Raw genomic sequence first — 21,073 nt, forward strand, 5'->3', positions numbered from 1 at the left:
GTAGGACTAAGAAATGAATGTAGGTTTAGAGGAGACAGATAGGAATCACAGTGGGAGGAGGCGAGGCACACAAAGACATAACAGCGGAGCTCGGGCTGGGAGCAGGGAGCGCTGTGAGCAGCAGTGACACGTAGGAAGGTGAGTTTGGCAACAATTAGCTGAGCGGTTTGGAGAGAGGGAGAAGGAGTCAGGAAAGCTAGCTGGGAGGAGTTTAAATCATTGCTTTTCACATTTTATCAGACCTACAGATTGCTGGAGGATCTTATTAAAATGTACTCATGCAGTAAGTCTGGGCGGGGCCTCAGCGACTGCATGTCTAACTAGCCCCCCTCAGTAATGCCCATGTTCCTGGTCCATGGGCCTCACTTTAGAGCTGGGGTGGGGAACCATTTTTCTGCCAAGGGCCATGTGGATATTTATAACATCATTCTCAGGCCATACAGAATTATCACCTTAAGAATTAGGCTGCTATATTTGATCAGACATTTAATTAACTCACCCCTAATGCCTTGGCAGGGCCAGACCAAGTGACTTTGTGAGCCTTCTACAGCCCACGGGCAGACACTTCCCACCCCTGCTTTAGGGCATCAGGAGTTCAGTGATCCAGGAGTCAGATAGCAGGGATCAGGGCTTGTAACTTAGTCATGTGTTAGACTCTTGGAGGGTGGCCCCGACCAGCAGCATCAGCATCACCTGGGCACTTGTTAGAGATGCAAGTACCTGGGCCCCACACTAGGCCTACTGAATCGGAAACTCGGGGGAAAGGGGCAAGCGGGGAGGAGAAGTGTCCAAGAATCTTTGTTTCAACAATCCCTCCAGGGGGTTCTGCTGCTGAGTCCAGTTTGAGAACACTGTGCTAGAGAGACAGGATATCAAGGGCAAGGGTTCAATTGCAGGATGCCAGGAGGTCCCCAGAACTGGGAATGCCACAACTCATACTGCAGGTGATGTATTTGAAACTAAGGCCAGGTCCCTCCTCTAGCTGCTCTCCTACAACTGTTTACTGCTAACAGAACTAAGCAAATGCCTATGTTTGGGGGTCCATCCTTCCCACCAGAACATCCACCTGGTTGCCAAGTGGCTCAGCACGCTGGAGAAGAAGCTGGAGGAGCTCAGTGCAAGCAGCCACCCGGAGTTCAGGGTCTTCATCAGTGCAGAGCCTGCGCCCGCCCCCGAGGGCCACATCATCCCCCAGGGCATCCTGGAGAACTCCATCAAGATCACCAATGAGCCTCCCACCGGCATGCATGCCAACCTGCACAAGGCCCTGGACAACTTCACTCAGGTATGGCCCTGGGAGGGAGGGGAGACGAGCACCCACCTCACAAAGAGCCAATTCAACTGGGTGGGAGAAGAGCATGCAGCCGGGGGTGGGGTCGGGGACCGGCCGGGCTATGGAGCAATGCCCAATGTGGGCAAAATGTGCTCCCTTTGAGATTGACCTCCACCCTGTGCCTACACAGTAAAATCTAGCTCTCAATTCCCAGGTACACCTGGGCGGACCAAGCTTGGGGTCTTTCTTTGGCAAGAGGTTTGAGGGCACTTTTGCAAGTGCACGTTAGCTAAATATTCCAAGACAGAAAAGGGCAGGTTGCTGTAAACCTAACTGATGTGATATACGGGTCACACTCTTGTTGCTAAGCATGGTTGACAGGTTCAGGTGAGAACAGTTGACCTCTGCATGCATCTTGAGTATCAAGGCTTCAAATAACCCTTGTCAGGCAGTGGGATCTAGACTTGGGCTGTAATCCTGTGTTAGACTCCTAAAGCAGTGATGGCGAACCTATGACACGTGTGTCAGCACTGACATGCGTAGCCATTTTGATAACACGCGGCCGCAGGCCAAGGATGAAACATTTGCTGCTCCTGAGGATGAAACATTAGCGACTAGAGTCTTGGAGTTAGTTTTTTCCTCAAAGTGACACACTACCCGAGTTATGCTCAGTTTTTTGGCGAAGTTTGACACACCAAGCTCAAAAGGTTGCCCATCACTGTAAAGTGTGACCTACAGAACAGCAGCATCAACTTGTTATAAATGCACATTCTCAGGCCGCGGCCCAGGCCTACTGCATCAGAAACTCTGGGTGGGGCCCAGGGATCTGTGTTCTCACAAGCTCTCCGGGAATTCTACTGCACAACTTTGAGAACACTGTGTTACAATGGGATTAAGAATATCTAGGCAAAGTTTCAAACGCAGGCTACGATGGCACTGGAATCTGCGCTACTGGGAATTCTAAGACAGGTGTGGAGTGTTTATTAAAAGTCGAGGCCGACCCCATAGGTGGCTCACTCCACATAAAAAGTAGCCCTTGCAAGGTCTACTGCTCAGTTCCACTGCCTCCCCCTCTGGACTGTCTCCCGCGACTCTGTCCTTCCGTCTGTCCCTCCCTTCCTCCTCTCTTCGGGAGCCACGTCTTTTCCGCCTGCTGTGGGCTCTGCAGCCAGGACCCCTGGGCGCTCTTGTTGCTGCAGCCAGTAGCCCATGGCCCCTGCTGCGGGGGGGGGGGGGTGAGGATGGGGGCTGCGATTCCCACCCTCCCGCCAGGCAGCAGCTCCCCCGGCAGTGAGCCAGGGGTCCCTCAGCCACACAGGCAGCAATCACACCGACAGAGGCTCCGTGACGGGTAAGAAAAGCAAGGCAGGAAGGGAAGAAATAAGAGATGATGCCGTGGGCACCCCCACCCACACCCCACACCCCAGCACAGAGTGACGTGAATATGACAGACGGGACGCTCCCTTGGCCAGGACCCTGTTTTCCATGAGCGATGCTTGAGAACTTAATTAGCACGTCCATATGCACAAACTTGCACCGTAAACCAAACCCGCCTGTAACCTGCATGTCAACCTTAACTCAGACTCTAAACGAAAGCCCAGCCCTCAGCAGGGACCCCTCAAACCCTGAGCCCAGGCCTAGCCACAACGCAATCTGTAGTCCCGACTGTATGGGTCTCTGACCCTAACCAGGACATGCGGGAGCTTTATGCAGAGCAAGGCCGGGCACCAGGGTCCACACCCCGCCCTGCAGAGCAGCACCTGGGAGCTAACAGGGAAGCGCCCCGTTTCTTTCAGGACACCCTGGAGATGTGCTCAAGGGACTCGGAGTTCAAGAGCATCCTCTTTGCTCTCTGTTACTTCCACGCGGTGGTGGCGGAAAGACGAAAGTTCGGGCCGCAGGGATGGAATCGCTCCTACCCCTTCAACACTGGGGACCTCACCATCTCTGTGCACGTGCTCTACAACTTCCTGGAGGCCAACGCCAAGGTACAGGCTCCGGCCAGCTGCGGGGAGGGCATCGGCGCGCACCCCGCGAGTGAGGGAGTGTGAACTTAGCCACGGGGCCACCCCCAGGACCAGCGTGAGGCTGAGAAACCAAACCTGGGCTCACGCCTGGTGTGAGTCAGTCCCGTGAGTGTCTGTCCCAGGGCCCGGGCCACCCGTGTGCTCACAGCTTTGCAGGGAACTGTAGCTGAGCAAGAAGAGGCCCCACACTCACCTGACACAAATGCCCAAATTAATTAGCCAGAGACGCAGAATTCTCCGTCTCACCAAAGTTGAAGAAGAAGCCACATTCTTGCTACACCTTGTCTCCTTCATTCTCTGTCTGATATTCCTATTTCAAAGAAAACGTACACCAACAACCCATGCTCTCCCATTTAAGGGAATGTTCACACCAGCGAGGCTCTTCTGGTTCAGAGACCAGATCGAGCATCCACAAGGCCTCCTCCTTCCTGGCGGAAAGGAACCGGGCCCAGATGCCCTGAGCCATCCTCTGCCTTCAGCTCCAGAACCCGGGAGGCCCACCCCCCACAACTCCATCTTCAGTTGTTGCACTTGGACAAGGCTTTCCCCAGAAAAGGGTGGGGACAGGCTTCTTCCTTAACTTCAACAGCAGTGAACTTGCCTGCTACAGTTCATTCACTTGGGCCTTTCAAAGGAGACCGTTAATTAATATGCTAATTAATGGCAGGAAATTAGAAAAGTGCCCTGGTCCTTATTTTCTTCCATTTGACATTGCCTCTTGAATGACTGTGAAAGGGGGAAGGTATATATATGAGGGGGTTGGCACCTTATCTCTGCTCACCTGTCGGCGTAATTTTTCAAGCATTTAATGAACTCCCACACGTACCTGACTCTGCTGGGCACTGGGGTACACAGGTGAATGAAACACTGATCCTAATCTCAAGGTGCATCCTGCCTTGTGGCTCCTGCTCTGTCCACCGGAGGTCGGCCCTATGCCTGTGCGGAGACCGTTTTCTCTTCCCCTTGTCTCTCAGGTCCCCTATGATGACTTGCGTTACCTCTTCGGAGAGATCATGTATGGAGGCCATATCACCGATGACTGGGACAGGAGACTCTGCAGGACGTATCTGGAGGAATTCATTAAACCAGAAATGCTTGAAGGAGAGCTGACTCTGGCCCCAGGGTTCCCACTCCCAGGCAACATGGACTACAATGGTTACCATGAGGTGAGGCCTGCTCTCCCCCCACGACACCGTAATGTCGCCCACATGGCGGGACCTGGGTCTTCATTCAGTGCTGCCCTGCGTGGCTGAGGGATGCTCACAGCGCCAGGGAAGAATGGCTTCATGAGCCCAGCTTATACCGAGTGTGGTGGTCAGCCCCACGTTGGCCCTGTTCAAGTTGAGAGCTAGAAGATTTCTAGCCTCCAACTCTGAGCCTTTGGAGTTCTTTCTATTCTTGATATTTGGTTCAATGATTCTAGTTGTTGCTCTTTTCTACAAATAACATCTGGGACATTTGTTTGATTGTTTTCGTTCAGGATATTGGCAAAGCCATTAGGAGCAAAATTCAGGTAAGAACTTAGCTAACTTTTGCTAAGGTTTATGGTAGTGATTCCAGATCTCTTCAAAGGGACATGATCTTGGAGATCACTCACCCCTCCTACTTTTGGTTGGTTGCTATGAACACAGGCCCACATGCCCACATACTGGTACATATACCAGGAAAAACATTCAAACAAAGCTTTTTCATACTATTACTTTGGGTTTTTATTTTACTATTACTGCAGCTATTTTTAAGGTGCTCATATTTGCCTATTTAGCCTGCCATGGAAAATATACGAAAGGATCATACTTTTAAAAAACTATTTTTATTGCTTGACTTTTGAAGGTGCTTAAAAGAACTTTGAATACCAAACTTAGGGGAATACTGGTCAGAAAAACATTAACAACAAGCTTTAATTTTTTTTAATTCATAAAATTTAAAAAGGTAAGTCATAAAAGTCATTTGATCCAGAAAAAAAAAATGGACCTCTGAGAAGAAATTAAAAACAATAAGATTCTAAAAAAAAAAAACAAGAGGATTTTGTTAACTCTTTTTTTTTTAAATATATTTTATTGATTTTTTACAGAGAGGAAGGGAGAGGAACAGAGAGTTAGAAACATCGATCAGCTGCCTCTTGCACACCCCCTACTGGGGATGTGCCTGCAACCAAGGTACATGCCCTTGACCAGAATCGAACCTGGGACCTTTCAGTCCGCAGGCTGACGCTCTAGCCACTGAGCCAAACCGGTTTCGGCATATTTTGTTAACTCTTGATCAAGTCTTCAAGGCTTTAGCCAAGAAAATTGTGCAAGAGCGTCCCCTAGTGTCTATGGGACAATTTGATAAGAGGCTGGAGTAGGTGATGGGCAGCAGTAACATGGTTTGCACACCTCCTCCAATACGTGAGGCAGATTTTCCTTTTCTTCTTCCCTCCCTGTAACCTGTCAGTTAATAGATGGTTATAGAGAACCTACCAAGAGGTCCAGGAGTTCATTAAATGCTGACTGCTGGAAGAAAAATAAAAATAAGCACACACATTTGCCTTTAAGGAATATTTTACTTAGACTAGACCTTACTAACACCAAGAAATCATTCAAGTCAAATTAGGAGCTAAACTTGAGAGATAGTTTCTTACTGTAATAGGAAGAATTGTACTCAGAGAATATTCAGAGAAGAGCTTGAGCCTTAAAAACTGAGGGAGCCGGCCAGTGTTGCTCAGTGGTTAAGCGTCGACCTGTGAACCAGGAGATCACAGTTCAATTCCTCGTCAGGGCACATGCCCAGGTTGTGGGCTGGATCCCCAGTAGAGGGCGTGCAGGAAGTATCCGATCAGTGATTCTCTTTCATCATTGATGTTTCTATGTCTCTCTCCTTCTCCTTCTCTGAAATCAATAAAAATATTTTGGAGGGGAAAAAGGCTGAGGAAGATTTTTTAGGAATGGCAGACTGGCCACCTTAACTGACCGTAGCCACCCTAACTGACCATGACCCACCCTAACTGAGCACTGAGATGTGTTAGTTGGGTGTCACACTTTTAAATTTTTAAATGCAAATACTCTTCTTTTTTTAATATATGTTATTGATTTCAGAGAGTAAGGGAGAGGGATAGAGAGAAACATCAATGATGAGAGGAAGAAATCAGTGATCAGCTGCCTCCTGCACGCCCCACACTGGGGATTGAGCCTACAACCTGGGCATGTGCCCTGACCAGGAATCAAACTGTGACCTCTTGGTTCATAGGTCAATGCTCAACCACTGAGCCACACTGGCTGGGCTAAATTCTAATACTTTTCGCCAGAGGCAGGAACTCTCAAATTCGCAGCAAAGCTCACCTAGGCGTGCATCCCAACTCACACAGGGATTTTCATGTGTTGTCCCATGTTGTGTGTAGGTTTGTCGTCTCTGATTTAGCTAAACAGAGGGGAGGGGAAAACTAATTCAGGGCAAGAGGTCTGAGGTCCTAGAAGAGCTTGAGAAAAAATACCGGGTAGGGTTTAGTATTTCTAAATGACTCTGAGGAGCTCTCCTGGTGTGTGGAAGGACAGGCATGTCAAGGAGCGGTGGGAGGGGGTGAGATTGGAACTGGATTAAAATCCTCTAAACTTCTGGAATCAGAGAATGACCTCATGGATGGGGAGGTCTTAAAACTGGCCCAGCATAGTGGGGGAGGGGCAGGCCAGGGTGTGGCTGACAGCCAGTGTCACCTGCAGGGCCAAAAGGACCGCTGACTGCATGCACCTTGGAGCCTGGAGCATGGAGTGGGGATGGGAGATGTCTGGGTTGTTTGTGAGTGACCTGCCCTTGACTTGCAGTACATTGATGCCGAGCTGCCCCCCGAGTCACCATACCTCTACGGCCTCCACCCCAATGCAGAGATCGGCTTCCTGACCCAGACCTCAGAGAAGCTCTTCCGCACGGTGCTGGAGCTGCAGCCGCGGGACAGCCACGTCGGGGATGGAGCGGCGGCCACGAGGGAAGAGAAGGTATGTGGAGGGGGTGCCCAAGGGCACTCCGGGAGCTGAGGACTGAACAGGGGGACTGGCCGCTGGCGATACACAGCACAGACCCCACTGAGCACACCATCCCCACAGCCCACCAGGCCTGAAATGCCTGCCCTTCAGTCCAAGAGCCGGGCCCCGGCCACCATCCTGGCCACTGCGGGTAGTACATCCTAGGAAGTCGCTGCCATGGGGTTTGGCAGTTTGCTTTGCTAGTCCGTCCAAAGTCCATTTTAATTTAGTTTGTCTGCCAAAGTGAAGGAAGGGGACAATGCTGGTTTGGGAAGCTTAAAACTGACTTCGTGATTCCTTGGCAAAGTAAGTAGTGACGGAGGGAGCTGTCCCTAAAAACCTCCACCCTCATTCCACCAACGAGGTGCTCACTGGGACTCACTCCTCCTCTTCAACACAGCAGTGCCTTCTCTGTGTGGGAATGACATTTCATCAGAGAGCCTCCTAACACACAGCTAAGAGCTACTAAGCACAGGACTTCCTGAAATTTCCAGAGGGCAGAGGGGAATTATGGGGTAGAAAGGCAGACTAGGGTGAGGTATGGGTTTGGGGACCACCAGAGGCAATGAGAGGGCAGGGAGGAATGGGGCACAGAAATGTAATTTCTTGTGAAGTTTTCCTCACACAAGCAAACTTATCCTGAGAGGTGTACCCCCTTCACCCCACTCCTACTCACAATACTCAGGTTCCTTTCATTAGAGATTCCATTGCTTTATGAGAAAACATACTGGGAAGATGAAGGATTAAGAAACCTGGGAGTTGGGGGTGGCCAGGGGGAGGTCAATGCGGGGAGAAGGAGACATATGTAATACTATATGTAATACTTTAAATAATAAAGACTTTTTTTAAAAAAAGAAGAAAGAAAGAAACCTGGGAGTTATCAAACTATTAGGCCCAGGGATTTGCACCCTGGCAAGTTGATGCAGGTGAGCATACTGGCAGGCAGCTGTCCTAAATCAATCCGCCGTTTGATGAGTACAAAATAATCTGAGAACAAAAGGAAGAGAAGAGATTTACATTACCCAGAATCTAAACCATGTAGAATGGAAAACATTCCCAGCTCTAAAAATGAAAAAGGCTGGGACCATATAGGTAATAGACGTAGGATATTCTCCAAATGACATTCAAAGAAGCTTCCAGTTCTTATAATTTCCTTATCCCCTTCTTGCAACTAATTCAAGGGAGTGTGTGTGTGTGTGTGTGTGTGTGTGTGTGTGTGTGTTTCAGAAATAGATGAACTATGATCACTTGCCAAACTAGGAAAACCTATTAGCACCACAGATACCAGGAAGCGGGCAACTTTTGCTAATATATAGAGTTCCTGCATATGGGAAAAGAAGGAAAGAGAAGAGAGGAGGGGGAAGAAGGACACAAAATAAATTCATAATCATTGGCCATAATAATACAAGTGGCCAATAAAAATATTCTCAATGTCACTGTAACTAAATGAAGTCAAGTGAAATATCATTTTTCACCTAATGGCAAAACAATTTAATGTGATACTATGCAGTGAGGAGGACCCGGGACAGCAGGCACTCTTGTTACTACTGGGGAGGTTTAAATTATAGAACAATCTGACCATAGCCACTAAAATTTAAAATCTTCATATTTTTACTCGTAATTCTATGTGTGGGAATTCAACCACCAGTGGGAACACTCAAAAGTGCACAGATTTTATGATATATTTATATTTATTTATTGCTTATAGTAGTAGAAATAATAAACAGGCCAAACATGCAATAGGGAATAACATAATAAACTATGGTCTGCCACACCAGTGAAATAAGCTATACTGTTTTTTAAAAACAAGGCAAGTCCATATGTACTAACAAGGGAACATGTCCAAGATTAATTACAAGGTGGGAAAAGCAAGATTTATTACAGGGTGGGAAAAGCTGTGTGTAGTGTGATTCCATTGGTGATAGAAAGGAAGAAAAAGGAAGAAAAAGGAAGGAAAGAAGGAAGGAAGGAAGGAAGGAAGGAAGGAAGGAAGGAAGGAAGGAAGGGAGGGAGGGAGGGAGGGAGGGAGGGAGGGAGGGAGGGAGGGAGGGAGGAAGGAAGGAAGGAAGGAAGGAAGGAAGGAAGGAAGGAAGGAAGGAAGGAAGGAAGGAAGGAAGGAAGAAGAGGGGAGGGAGGGGAAAGGGAGAAGGAAGACAAGATCAATGTGGGGGGGGGGGAGTTATATACATTGAAGGATGCCTAGAGGAATTAGAAACCCAAACATTAGCAGTTAGTGGGGTTTTTTTCCCCTTTGAGGAAATAGGCAACATTGTGGGAGGATTTTGCTTCTAATATCATATGGATCTGTAACGTTTAGACCCTTGTGGTAAGCATTTATTACCTTCCCCCAAAGAAAAAAAGGCAGAGGTGTTTGTGTAAATAAAGTAGACCACACCCCTTGGAACCCACTCCTCCCATCTGCAGGGCTTCTCTGAGCAGAAGGCGGACTTGTGCATGTCCCTAACCATCCTCCCGTCCTCGCCCCGGCTCCACATGCTCGGCGGGATCAGTGACAGAATAGAACTCTGTTTCCCACATTCAATGTACTTGGGAACAATGCCTCCAGACTATCTTTTCATCTCTTTGTGAATAACGTCTGAATGGCAGCTCGCTGTTATAGGACTGTTTCTTCAAATTCTGCTCCAGAGACAGAAATATGATATAATTTCAGCCATTTGTCTTCTCGCCCAGCAGCAGCTTTCAGGTACCATTAAAATTCCATTCCAGTTGCTGCTATGACAGCACCAGAGACCCATTTGTGACAGGGTGATGAGTTGTCCTTTCCTTTTTCTAACATCAGCTCTTTTCCTAGAGAATGTATTCTATGTTAACAAAACAAGGCAAAGTGAATATTAATAATCCTTTACATTTATATGGTTTTTTTATAGCTTTCAGATGCTGCCACATTCATCAACTCATTTTATTTGATCTTTGCATCAGCCCTGGGGGTTAGGGGAGAGGGGACAGGTGGATAAAAATGCTCCTAGAAATTTTTATAGATGCAGAAAATTGAGACCTAAATGACTTGCTAAAATTCACATAGGTAATGCATAACAGGACTGCATTCACTCAGTCGGAGTCCTTTGGTGGCAGGCAACAGAGACCAATTTAGCTGAAATAGGCAAGAAATAGCTCACCAAAGGAATCCTGGGCCCAACTGCTGTAGCTCAGTGGTTGAGCATCAACCTATGAACCAGGAGGTCAGGGTTCAATTCCCAGTCAGGGCACATGCCCAGGTTGTGGGCTTGATCCCCAGTAGAGGGTATGCAGAAGGCAGCTGATCAATGATTCTCTCTCATCATTAAAGTTTCTATCTCTCTTTCTTCCTTCCTCTCTGAAATCAATATAGATAGATAGATATAGATATAGATATAGATATAGATATAGATATAGATATAGATATAGATATAGATATAGATATAGATTTTTTTTTTAAGCAATCCTGAGAAAGAAGTCAAGTGGATTGTCCTGGATCCTAGTCTTGGTTCCAATTTTCATGTCCCTGGAAAAAAGTATCTGATTGGCCCACGTGGGTCATGGGAGGGCTAGGCCCCAGAACTGTACCCCAAAACAAGGAGGAAGAGATAATTTCATGAACAAGATAGGGACCAGTTAAGAAGAAGATGGGGAGAGAGACGATGAACAGACGAAAACCTTAGATCGCCACTACTTGCCTCTGAGGGCCCGGAAGGCTGCATGCCTTCTCGCTGGCTTCCTCCCTCGCTCCCTCCTTCTCGGCTGGCCACAGGTCTTATGTCTGCACTTGTTTCACTTCTTTCTCTGCTGACAGACCTCCTGGGCTTCCTCCTTACTTCTAACTGGCAGGCTCAGCTTCCAAATGCTTGCCCCCAAATAAGTCAGTATCTTGGTACCTCAATTCCAATTTTCCAGGCCAGAGGCCCTGCTGTTCTCGCTCCTCTGGTCTAATTAGCTGACAGTTTGTGTGGCAAAAGGAGCCTTGGGGTGGGAGGAGGTTTGCATGATAAATGGGGTGCTTCTTCCAGGCCCCAAGGACAGAAACCGCAGTGCCGCCTCCTGGAAACCCAAGAATGGAATGTATATACTAGCTTCGTGTGGCCCAAATGACCACCGTCCAGCCGTCTGTCTGATGCCTTTCCAGTTTGATTCTCACAGCTGTTTCAGTTCTGGGTTTCTCCAACTCTCAGTTCTTGGCAAAGCATCTGTGTTCATCTTTTTCAGCTGGTGGCATAAGTCACAGCTTATGGCGAGGCCATCCGTGGTTGGTCCTCAACCCCTGACCTCGTTGACCTAAGCAAGCAGGCCAGAGGATGGCCAGGGATGGGTGATTGTCATCTTTAGTGCCTTAATAGTGGACAATGAGTCCTTCTGGGGAATTAGACCCCGCTTCTAACCCTGTGTTTCCTGTGTGGGCAGGTCAAGGCCCTTCTGGAGGAAATACTGGAGCGGGTGACAGACGAGTTTAACATCCCCGAGCTGATGGCCAGGGTGGAGGAGCGCACCCCCTACATCGTGGTTGCCTTGCAGGAGTGTGAGCGGATGAACACACTCACCAGGGAGATCCGGCGCTCGCTGAGGGAGCTGCACCTCGGCCTGAAAGTGCGTGAGGCCTTGGGTGGGAAGGGCGTTGCCAGCTGGGCCCCCTTGAGGAGAAAGTGGCACCAGGGATCCTGGGAGCTGGAGAACAGTTCTCCTGCAACAATCCAAATGCCCAAGAGGGTGTCACCCCAGAAACCGGAGTCTGCTCATGTTTGCGGGGGGGGGGGGGGGGGGGGGGGGGAGGAGAATGGGGGTGGGGCGGGGAGGGGTGGTAAGACACAAGGTCTAGAAGCCTGACGCCGTGCTGAGGTTAGAATGCGCTATGACTGGCTGGTCGGCCTAGGTGAGCTGCCCAGGAGACTACACTCTGAATGACCACCAAGACAGAAGTCTTCACACCCAAGAGTCTTCCACTGCCATAGGGAACATCGCTTTCCCGTGAGGCAAAAAGGTGTGTTTGCCTCACACCTCTGAGTTTCCAGGAGGCTGCCCTGCGGTTTCTGTCCTCGGGTCCTTAAAGTACGGTTCTAGACTGCATCAACTCCCAACTCTCCATGTCCTCACTGTGCGGCCTTAACGTGACTTAAATCTCACTGTCTGTTTCTTCATCTGTAAAACAGGGATAATGGTCCTATTTCATAGGGCTTTGGGAGAATTAAATAAATTCATATACACAGAGTGTTGAGAACAATGTGGTAAGTACCCAAAGGTATTAGCTGAAAGTCTTATCACCCCATCAGGGGGAAGGAAAGAATTTTAATCTTTTACAACCTCGAGGTGGTTCAAAGATCCAAAGATCTGAAAGATCCAAGGTTGCACAAGCTGAGCTTTCTCTGATCGGTGAAAGAGCCTCCTATTTCTACGGGAGTTTATGTAAACAAGGTTGATTTTGCACCAGAAGCGTATGTTGTCAAATGCCTAGCACAGAGCATAACAGGGAGGCATTGTTATAACGGTTCACCTGTAAACAGGTAAAAGGGGAGGGCCTGCTGCCTTTTGGGAGAGGAGGAAGGTGACTGTTGTCAGTTTAGTAAAAGAACTGTGACCCCACACAGAGGGAAAGTGAGAGCCCAGTTTTGTAGCCAACAATGAAATCTCAGCCCAGCCCTGGACGTTGGGCTGTGGTGTGCTGCTGCCTTCCAGGCCGATGGTCACGTGTGCATAGGAAAAACAGATGGGAGTTGCTTCCCAATGCGGTCACATAGAAACTACCAAATAAACTGCAAAATCTAGGTTATTGGGGTTTTTTAAATCTGTTCACTCCCCTTCTCTCCCCAATATGGATGGAGGGAAAAAAGGAGAAAGGTGAGATGGGAAGGGATGTTGAAGGCTGACAATGCTTCGTAATGTTTCCAAATTAGGCTCCAGCTTGTAATGAAATGAAACACAAAACTTTGTAGAACAATCTCAAGTGTAAATAAGGACTCTGCCTGTCACACTGTGCAGCTCCATTACTGTGGCAGGCAGGTATCCTATATAATAAAAGCCTAGGAGGCGTCACGCCCTCGCACGACATCATCACAAGATGGCCGCCACAAGATGGCCAGCAGGGGAGGGCAGTTGGGGGAGATCAGGACGGCAGGGGAGGGCATTTGGGGGCGAACAGGCCAGCAGGGGAGGGCAGTTGGGTGCGACCAGGCCGGCAGGGGAGGGCAGTTAGGGGCGACCAGGACAGCAAAGTAGGGCAGTTGGGGGCCATCAGGCCAGCAGGGGAGGGCAGTTGGGGGCGAGATCAGGCCAGCAGAGGAGGGCAGTTGGGGGAAATTGGGCTGACAGGGGAGGGCAGTTGGGGGTGATAAGGCCGGCAGAGGAGCAGTTAGGCGTCAATCAGTCCGGCAGGGGTGCAGTTAGGGGGCAATCAGGCTGGCAGGCAGAAGTGGTTAGGGGCAATCAGGCAGGCAGGCAGGCAGGCAGGTGAGCAGTTAGAAGCCAGCAGTCCCGGATTGTGAGAGGGATGTCCGACTGCCGGATTGGGCCTAAACCGGCAGTCGGACATTCCCCAAGGGGTCCCAGATTGGAGAGGGTGCAGGCCGGGCTGAGGGACAACCCCTCCCCCCCATGCACGAATTTCATGCACCGGGCCTCTAGTACATTAGTAATTATCTTGAGTAGATTTGTTGCAACCTTAGCTTATTGGATCCACGCAATTTGGTGTAGTCTATTTACCCAATCAACTTCCAATTCATTCACTCGTTTTTCTGCCAAGAGCTTTCCAAGGTTTGATGTCAAGAATTGCAGAGCGTGCCTGAGAAAAGACGAGGGAGGCAGGGAGGTTTCTCTTTCTTTCAGTCTAGTCAAGTGAACTCTTTGCCCTTCATGCTAGAGGGGCACTTTCCTCTCCAGAATGACAATCTTGGAAAAGCAAGCACACAGCTAATTACAATATAAGGTGAATTAATTCAATGCCACCTAGAGAGATGTCTTTGGAGGAAGGGTAGGATTATGACAGGTGGTGACAAGAGTCTTCCAGATGTTCTAGCAGCGGAGCCCTAAGCCTGCTCCAAGGTTTCACCTACTTTGGCTGGATATTTTATATTTAAAAATCTTTGAAATCTGGTGTTTCATTTATGCTATGACACATCTGAATTGGGACTAGCCATGTTTCAAGTGCTAACCTGTCATTAGCAGCTACTATAGTGTACAGGGCAGGTCTAAGAATTTAGAGTCTCATGTAATGTTCTTACACAGGCAGAGAATTTTCACCACTATATGACCCTTTAAAATTTGTAACTAGTTGTTATTGTGAAGAATGAATTGGCCTTTGGGAGTTTTGTACATCAGGTGTTTGTGCATTTGGTTAGTGGGAGTCAGTGCCTTTGACCAGTCAGCTGGTTCTTCACTATGTAAGGCTGTAGATATATTCTTCTCCTAAGAGGGACACAGTCGCACTTAGTGAGTAGAGGGCAGTATTCTCTAGTTTCTTCTCACCCTTCCTTTGAAGACGAGGCATTTCTACTTCTGCTCAAGGTCATGGGAATGTCTGAGTTCAGAAACAGAACTACCAGGCCAATGATTTCTTCCTTCCCTAACTCCTTCCTGCTTCACTCTCAAACTGACAAAACATAAACCATAGCACTTCTCTAAGGCTCCCTCACTTGCACATTCAATTAGTAAATGCAAAATCACTATCACAATAAATTATAATCATAAGCAGAGGTGAGAAATTCTTAAGAAAACCAAGTTACACATTTTATGTTCCTCTGTTATCAAAATGATTTCAGATTTCTGAAGGGTGTTAAATTGTAAATATTGCATATTTTTATTATCAGGTTTTATTTTTAGAGCATTTTTAGATTCACAGCAAAATTGTGCAGAAGGTACAGAGTTCCATGTCCCTCTGCCCCCTCCATGCACAGCTCTCCCCACTATCAATTTCCCCACCAGAGTGGTCCAGCTGTTACAACTGATGAACCTACTTTGATTCATCACAGTGACCCAAGCAAGGACCATAGTTTACATTAGGGTCCACTGTTTTTTGTTTTTTTTGTTTGTTTGTTTTTTTACTGATTTCAGAGAGGAAGGGAGAGGGAGAGAGAGATAGAAACATAAATGATGAGAGGGAATCATTAATCGGCTGCCTCCTGCATGCCCCCCACTGGGGATTGAGCCCACAACCTAGACATGTGCCCTCAACCCGAATCGAACCCCGACCTCCTGGTTCATAGGTTGATGCTCAACCACTGAGCCATGCCAGCTGGGTAGGGTCCACTCTTGATGCCGTACATTCTGTGGATTTGGAGAAATGTGTAATGACATGTATCCACCATTACAGTGTCTTAGAGACTAGTTTCACTGCCCTAAAAGTCTTCTCTCCTGCATATATTTTAACCTTAAGCACATCATTCCTTATCACAACCGAAGTCGGAGAAGTAGATGCTCATGTGACATCATTGTTGTCAGAGTGGCACTTGGCTGTAGGAGGCATGGTAACCCAGAGTAAGGAGTGGACTCAGCCAGGGAGATACCCAGAAACACAGGACTTCACTGTACAAATGACGGTGGCCGACAGAGCCAATCCCATCTGAGTCTATCACAGCCCTAGGAAGAGGCACCAAAGGACAGGACATCTTCACCACACTGTTTCCAGTATTGCTGACCGTCTGTCAGTCACATTATGGGACGACTCCAGGATGGGGGACAATTACTCCCAGTCTACCCACATGGCAGACGACATTCACATGTATGATACATTTCCATAGACACAACCAGATTGAACAAAACCCCAGAGCTTTGTATAATCATGTAAGTAAAATGGCCATTAAAAACTTAATTTTTTAATTTTAAAAAGGAAAATAAATATGGCCTATGTCTTTTTTTTAAGTCTCTTGGACTTTAATTTTGTAATGAGTCTTAATTTGTCTGCATATCTTCTTAACTACAGTTTGAGAAGCAAGTTTGTATGAGAGTATGCCCCCAAAAAAACATGTTTTATTAAAACTGCAACAAGTAGAGCCCTGGCCAGGTAGCTCAGTTGGTTAAAGCATTGTCCTGATACACCAAGGTTGCAAATTCAGTCCCTGGTCAGGGCATATACAAGAATCAACCAATGAAAGCATAACTAAGTGGAGCAACAAATCAATGTTTCTCTCTCTCTCTCTCTCTCTCTCTCTCTCTCTCTCTCTCTCTCTCTCCATATATATATATATATATATATATATATATATATATATATATATATATCAATACATTTTTTAAAAAACTGAAATATAGCCCTAGCCAGTTTTGCTCAGTGGACAGAGTGTCGGCCTACGGACTGAAGGGTGCCAGGTTCAATTCTGGTCAAGGGCATAAGCCCAGGTTGTGGGCTCGATCCCCAGTGGGGGGTGTGCAAGAGGCAGCCAATCAATGATTCTCTCATCATTGATATTTCTATCTCCCTCTCCCTCTCTTTTCCTCTCTGAAATGTAGCTAATGTGACTAAAGAAGGTTATTTAATTTTATCCTTTTAATTCACTTGCAGTTAAGTAGCTACACAGGGCTAGTAGTCATTGGATTGGACACAGTAGACCTAAGGCATCTGTATTGAATGCAATGTAAGGCCCAAACAATGGGTAGGGACTTGCCTACCAGCTACGCCCTCTAGGGAGAATGTCAGATAGTTTTCCCAGAAGAAGAGTCCCTCACCCTGCCCAAAGGTGAATTGAAGCCCCTCCCCACTAAATGGTTTGAGCTCTTAAAGGCCATTGTTTTGGTCCATTGCAAACGCTTCTACCATTGACCGCCCTTCTGGTTCTCTTCTCTGGGGTGTATTAGTCAGGTCAGGCTGCAATAACAAAATACCACAACCTGGGGGTACTTAAGCAACAGGCATTTATTTTCTCACAGTTCTCAAGGTTTACACACGGACACATTCTCTCTCCTCTTCATAAGGCCAGGGGAGAGGGAGGGAGGGATATTGAGAGAGAGAGATTGATCTCTTCTTATAAGGCCATCAATCCTATTGGACTAGGTCCACCCTTAAGACCTCATTTAACATCAATTACCTCCTAAAGGCCCATCTCCAATACAGTCACATTGCAGGTTAGGGCTTCAACATACAAATTTGGTGGATACAATTCCGTTCATAGCAGAGGTTTTTCTTACCTGTCAACTCTGAGGGTTGGAGCTGCCTCCCACAGACAAGTTGCTGCATTAGCCTGACTGATGTGGACCCAGTGGTTCCCCCAGCCACCAACCCACACCCCTTCCATGCTTCTCCGGCTTCGTGGCGCACCAGTGCATTACGTGAGCAGCTTTGCCTTGCTTGTGCCCCTTTATCACTTTCACGCATCTGATTCGATTCTCTTTCAGGAATGAGCGAAGTGAAGTGGCATCAAGGCTACTGGGTGGTGGGACTGTGTCCTGTCTATGGGCATCACCCATCATGTCTGTTAGAAAAGGAGTGTTGAGAACCACTGATCCGGGCCTCCCAGCCCTCCTGCCTCCCTAGATGACACTGTGTACAGTCACTGCCCTCTCTGCATGATGCAGCCCCCAGTGCTGCCAAGACATGCCTGCCACAGCCCTCCCCTAGCCCCTTTGCCTATCTATGGCTTTTCCCATCTTAGAAACACACCTGTACATGTACCTTATTTATAAGCCTTTCTCTGACCTGTACTCGTCTATGCTTATACAACACATAGATCCAGCGGTGCTCCTGGATCCATCTACGCTCATCAGCATCTCTTAGAAACTGCTCTTAAGTCATCACTCAAGCCTTTCCACAGATATAAACCCTGCTTCCCCAGTTAAACTCTAAGCTCAGCAAGTAAGGATTCTTCTCATTGTTACACATTTCTGGGAGAAAAAAATTAGTACTGGTATAGCCCTCGCTGTGTGGCTGTGTGACTAAGAGCAAAGGTGATGTGAGTAGGAGGAAGGGAGGTCAGCTGCTCAGCTGCACCCATTCACTCCTCAGCAGGTGTCGTTCTGTTGAAAGTAACTTGCTTGTTCACCACTGCAAATACTGTGTGGCCTGGGAAGAAGTCAATGTGCTTGCCTTTATAAATCAGGGATTTAGAAAATTACACGCATGTTCATCAGTCCATTAAAAGTCCTTGGCTTGGATGATTCTTGATGACTTTAAGTGTTTCAATAATTCCTTTTCCACACTGAGAGTTCCTTTCTGGCCCTAACAGAGACAGACTCTGGTTACAAAAGGAAATTTTTATAATTGTGATAGTAACCTTTGTGAAATATTGAATTGATGCTTAAAAGTTACTTATCTGGTTTTCTTTTTATGGCCGACAAACCAGATTGACCTTAACTAGAAAACCAGACAATATGTGAAAAACGACAGATACCCCAACACTGTGATACTTGGAAAAAGGGAAATAAGCCCAGGCGACGTGGCTCCGCGGTTGAGCATCAACCTATGAACTAGGAGGCATGATTCGATTTCCAATCAGGGCACATGCCCAGGTTGTGGGCTCAATCCCGTGTGGGGTGTGCAGGAGGCAGCCGATCAATGATTCTCTCTCATCATTGATGTTTCTATGTCTTTCTCCCTCTCCCTTCCTCCTTTAAAAAAAAAATAAACGGAAACAAGAAAGGTTTCCCTTCATTGAATGAGCCCCTCACTGCATAAACTTACTGTGTGGAGGAAGCCTCAGGAAAGAGTCCCGGTTTCTGCTGAACTAAGGAAACAAGTGAGTTCCTGGGGCCAAGGTCCAGTTGCAGAGTAGAACACCAAGGCAGGGAGCTCGCTGCACCAAGAGCTCCAGCGATCTGCAGACGCACCCCGAGACTGGGCTGGCGACTGCTCTGCACATGAGTGAGAAAAACTGCCAAAGCTGGGAAACACCACCAGAGAGGAGCAGTGGAAACAAGTATCCGAACTCACACAAAGCGGGGAACAGACTGTGTTCCACCAGCCAGAGTAGAAAAGACTCACACAACAGGAGGTCTGAGGGAGAAGCCTCAGTAGTGGGCTAAATTGGACCTAGACTAAAAGCCGGTCTAGACCCTCCCTGCTTCCCGCGAACACAAAACTGTAATGCAGGCTTCTGGCCGATCCATTGATTTAGAGTGAATTAACTACAAGCAAAAAATAAATTCCAGCACTTTTTAAAGGAATAAAACAAAATCCAGCAGTCACGTATGTAAAATTCACAGCATTTGACATAAACCAGTTACAGGCATGTAAAGAAGCAGGACTCCACGGCCAGGAGAAAAGCTGATCAACTGAAATGGAGCCAGAAATGGCAGGGAGGATGGAATTAGTAGACAAGGATGTTGAGACAACTATTATGAGTTTGCTCTACATGTTCAAGGTAGAACACAATAAGGATATGATGAAATGGCAAGCAAAGATACAAAAAAGATCCAGTGAAATATATGGAGATGAAAAATATATTATCTGAAATGGAAAAATAAATACTTTGGAGCATTAACAACTAATTACGTACTGCAGAAGAAAAAGTCGCTAACAATGAAAATAGAGTAATGAAACTATCCAAATGAGGGGAAAAGGAAAAACAAAAAGAGCCCCTCTGGGGTGAAATGGCCGCTTAAGTTTGGAAGCTTAAGAAAGTCCCAATGCAGGACTCCTGGCCACGGCTCCCTGCCTTGCTTCCCTTCCCAGCCTCTCCTCAGGCAGCTGAAGTCTGTGCCTCTTTCCCCGCACCAAAAAGCCTGGGACTCATCTCTGCTTCTACAGCCTACTCAGAATGTGACTGTAAATGCACACAACTCTGAAAGAAGATTAAAAGTGGGTCTCAAGCCCTGGCTGGATTGGTTCAGTGGATAGAGCACTGGGCTGAGAACTGAAGGGTCCCAGGTTCAATTCCAGTCAAGAGCCATGCAGGAGGCAGCTGATCGATGATTCTCTCTCATCATTGATGTTTCTATCTCTCTCTCCCTCTCCCTTCCTCTCTGAAATCAATAAAAATATATTTGAAAGGAAAAAAAAAGTGGGTCTCAAAATGGTCGAAGTCCAGAGTCAACAGTTTCAGATCAATTCTAAAAAAGGCAAACCACTGTTTACTGCTGATGAAAGCGAAGTTGTGATTGGTGCAGATAGACTTCGAGTAATGGCCTGAAGGGGCTTTTTGAACACCTCAGTGGAAAAACCTCTCATAAGAGCCGACCCATTTCAGGAGTTGAGATTAGAATCTCCTACATGGAGTCTAAGCATGGATGCCCCAAAGGGTGTTCGTATTAAAGCTCATGCTGGAAAAATCAAGGCCCTTTCTCAAATGGACATCCTTTTTCATAGTAATGATGGAATGCTTGTGCTTGGAACTGAAACTGTATGTTTACCCAAGTTGGTTCAGGGTCCTGCTGGCAGCTCACAAAGACTCTATGAAATGTGTGTGTGTCCCGATGGGAAGCTTTACCTGTCTAGCTGGCCCAAGTCCCACGTGCCATGAAAACAGTCACATCTGTCCCTAAACCACCCACATCTTCCATGGAGAATCTGCCTTGTTTCAGTGAACTTTAGAGACCTTAAGCCTTCACACTTAGAGCAACTTGACACCCTGGAAAACTGAGGTGGCAGATGGAAGTAGGACACACTTTCAAAAGGAACTCAAAAAGAAAACTGTGTCAATGAAGGGGTTCAGATGAATGGTGTGTGGGTGGTAGATGCAAAAGCCAAAGAAATAACAAAATGATGTGTTTATTCCACTAGATTGATTTTCATCAGAACCTTGTGAATTTTCTTTTCCTTTCTTGTACATGTCAATCTACAATGAAATAGTGAATAGCTGTGTGGAATTAATTTATGATGTTCAATTGTGGATATCTAACTCCCCCAAAAAGTAGCATTGGTCAATACTGAG

General features: G+C 47.2%; 1 protein-coding gene and 1 pseudogene across 2 annotated transcripts in view; both read left to right on the top strand.

Moving 5' to 3' along the window:
* Window positions 1-21,073, top strand: part of DNAH9 (dynein axonemal heavy chain 9) — a gene marked incomplete at its 5' end in the record, with an annotated part of 343,516 nt that overhangs the window by 318,262 nt on the left and 4,181 nt on the right. The window contains 5 exons of the mRNA XM_079798920.1: window positions 1,058-1,285; window positions 3,070-3,261; window positions 4,275-4,466; window positions 7,098-7,268; window positions 11,691-11,873. Coding sequence (XP_079655046.1) covers window positions 1,058-1,285; window positions 3,070-3,261; window positions 4,275-4,466; window positions 7,098-7,268; window positions 11,691-11,873 — 966 coding nt within the window. The remainder of the gene's footprint in view (window positions 1-1,057; window positions 1,286-3,069; window positions 3,262-4,274; window positions 4,467-7,097; window positions 7,269-11,690; window positions 11,874-21,073) is intronic.
* LOC307115374 (gamma-sarcoglycan-like) lies at window positions 19,505-20,684 on the top strand (annotated as a pseudogene). Its single transcript has 2 exons — window positions 19,505-19,593; window positions 20,194-20,684. The product of its transcript is annotated as a gamma-sarcoglycan-like (transcript).

This window comes from Cnephaeus nilssonii (assembly GCF_951640355.1).
Source record: "Cnephaeus nilssonii genome assembly, chromosome: 19".
Lineage (NCBI taxonomy): Eukaryota > Metazoa > Chordata > Mammalia > Chiroptera > Vespertilionidae > Cnephaeus > Cnephaeus nilssonii.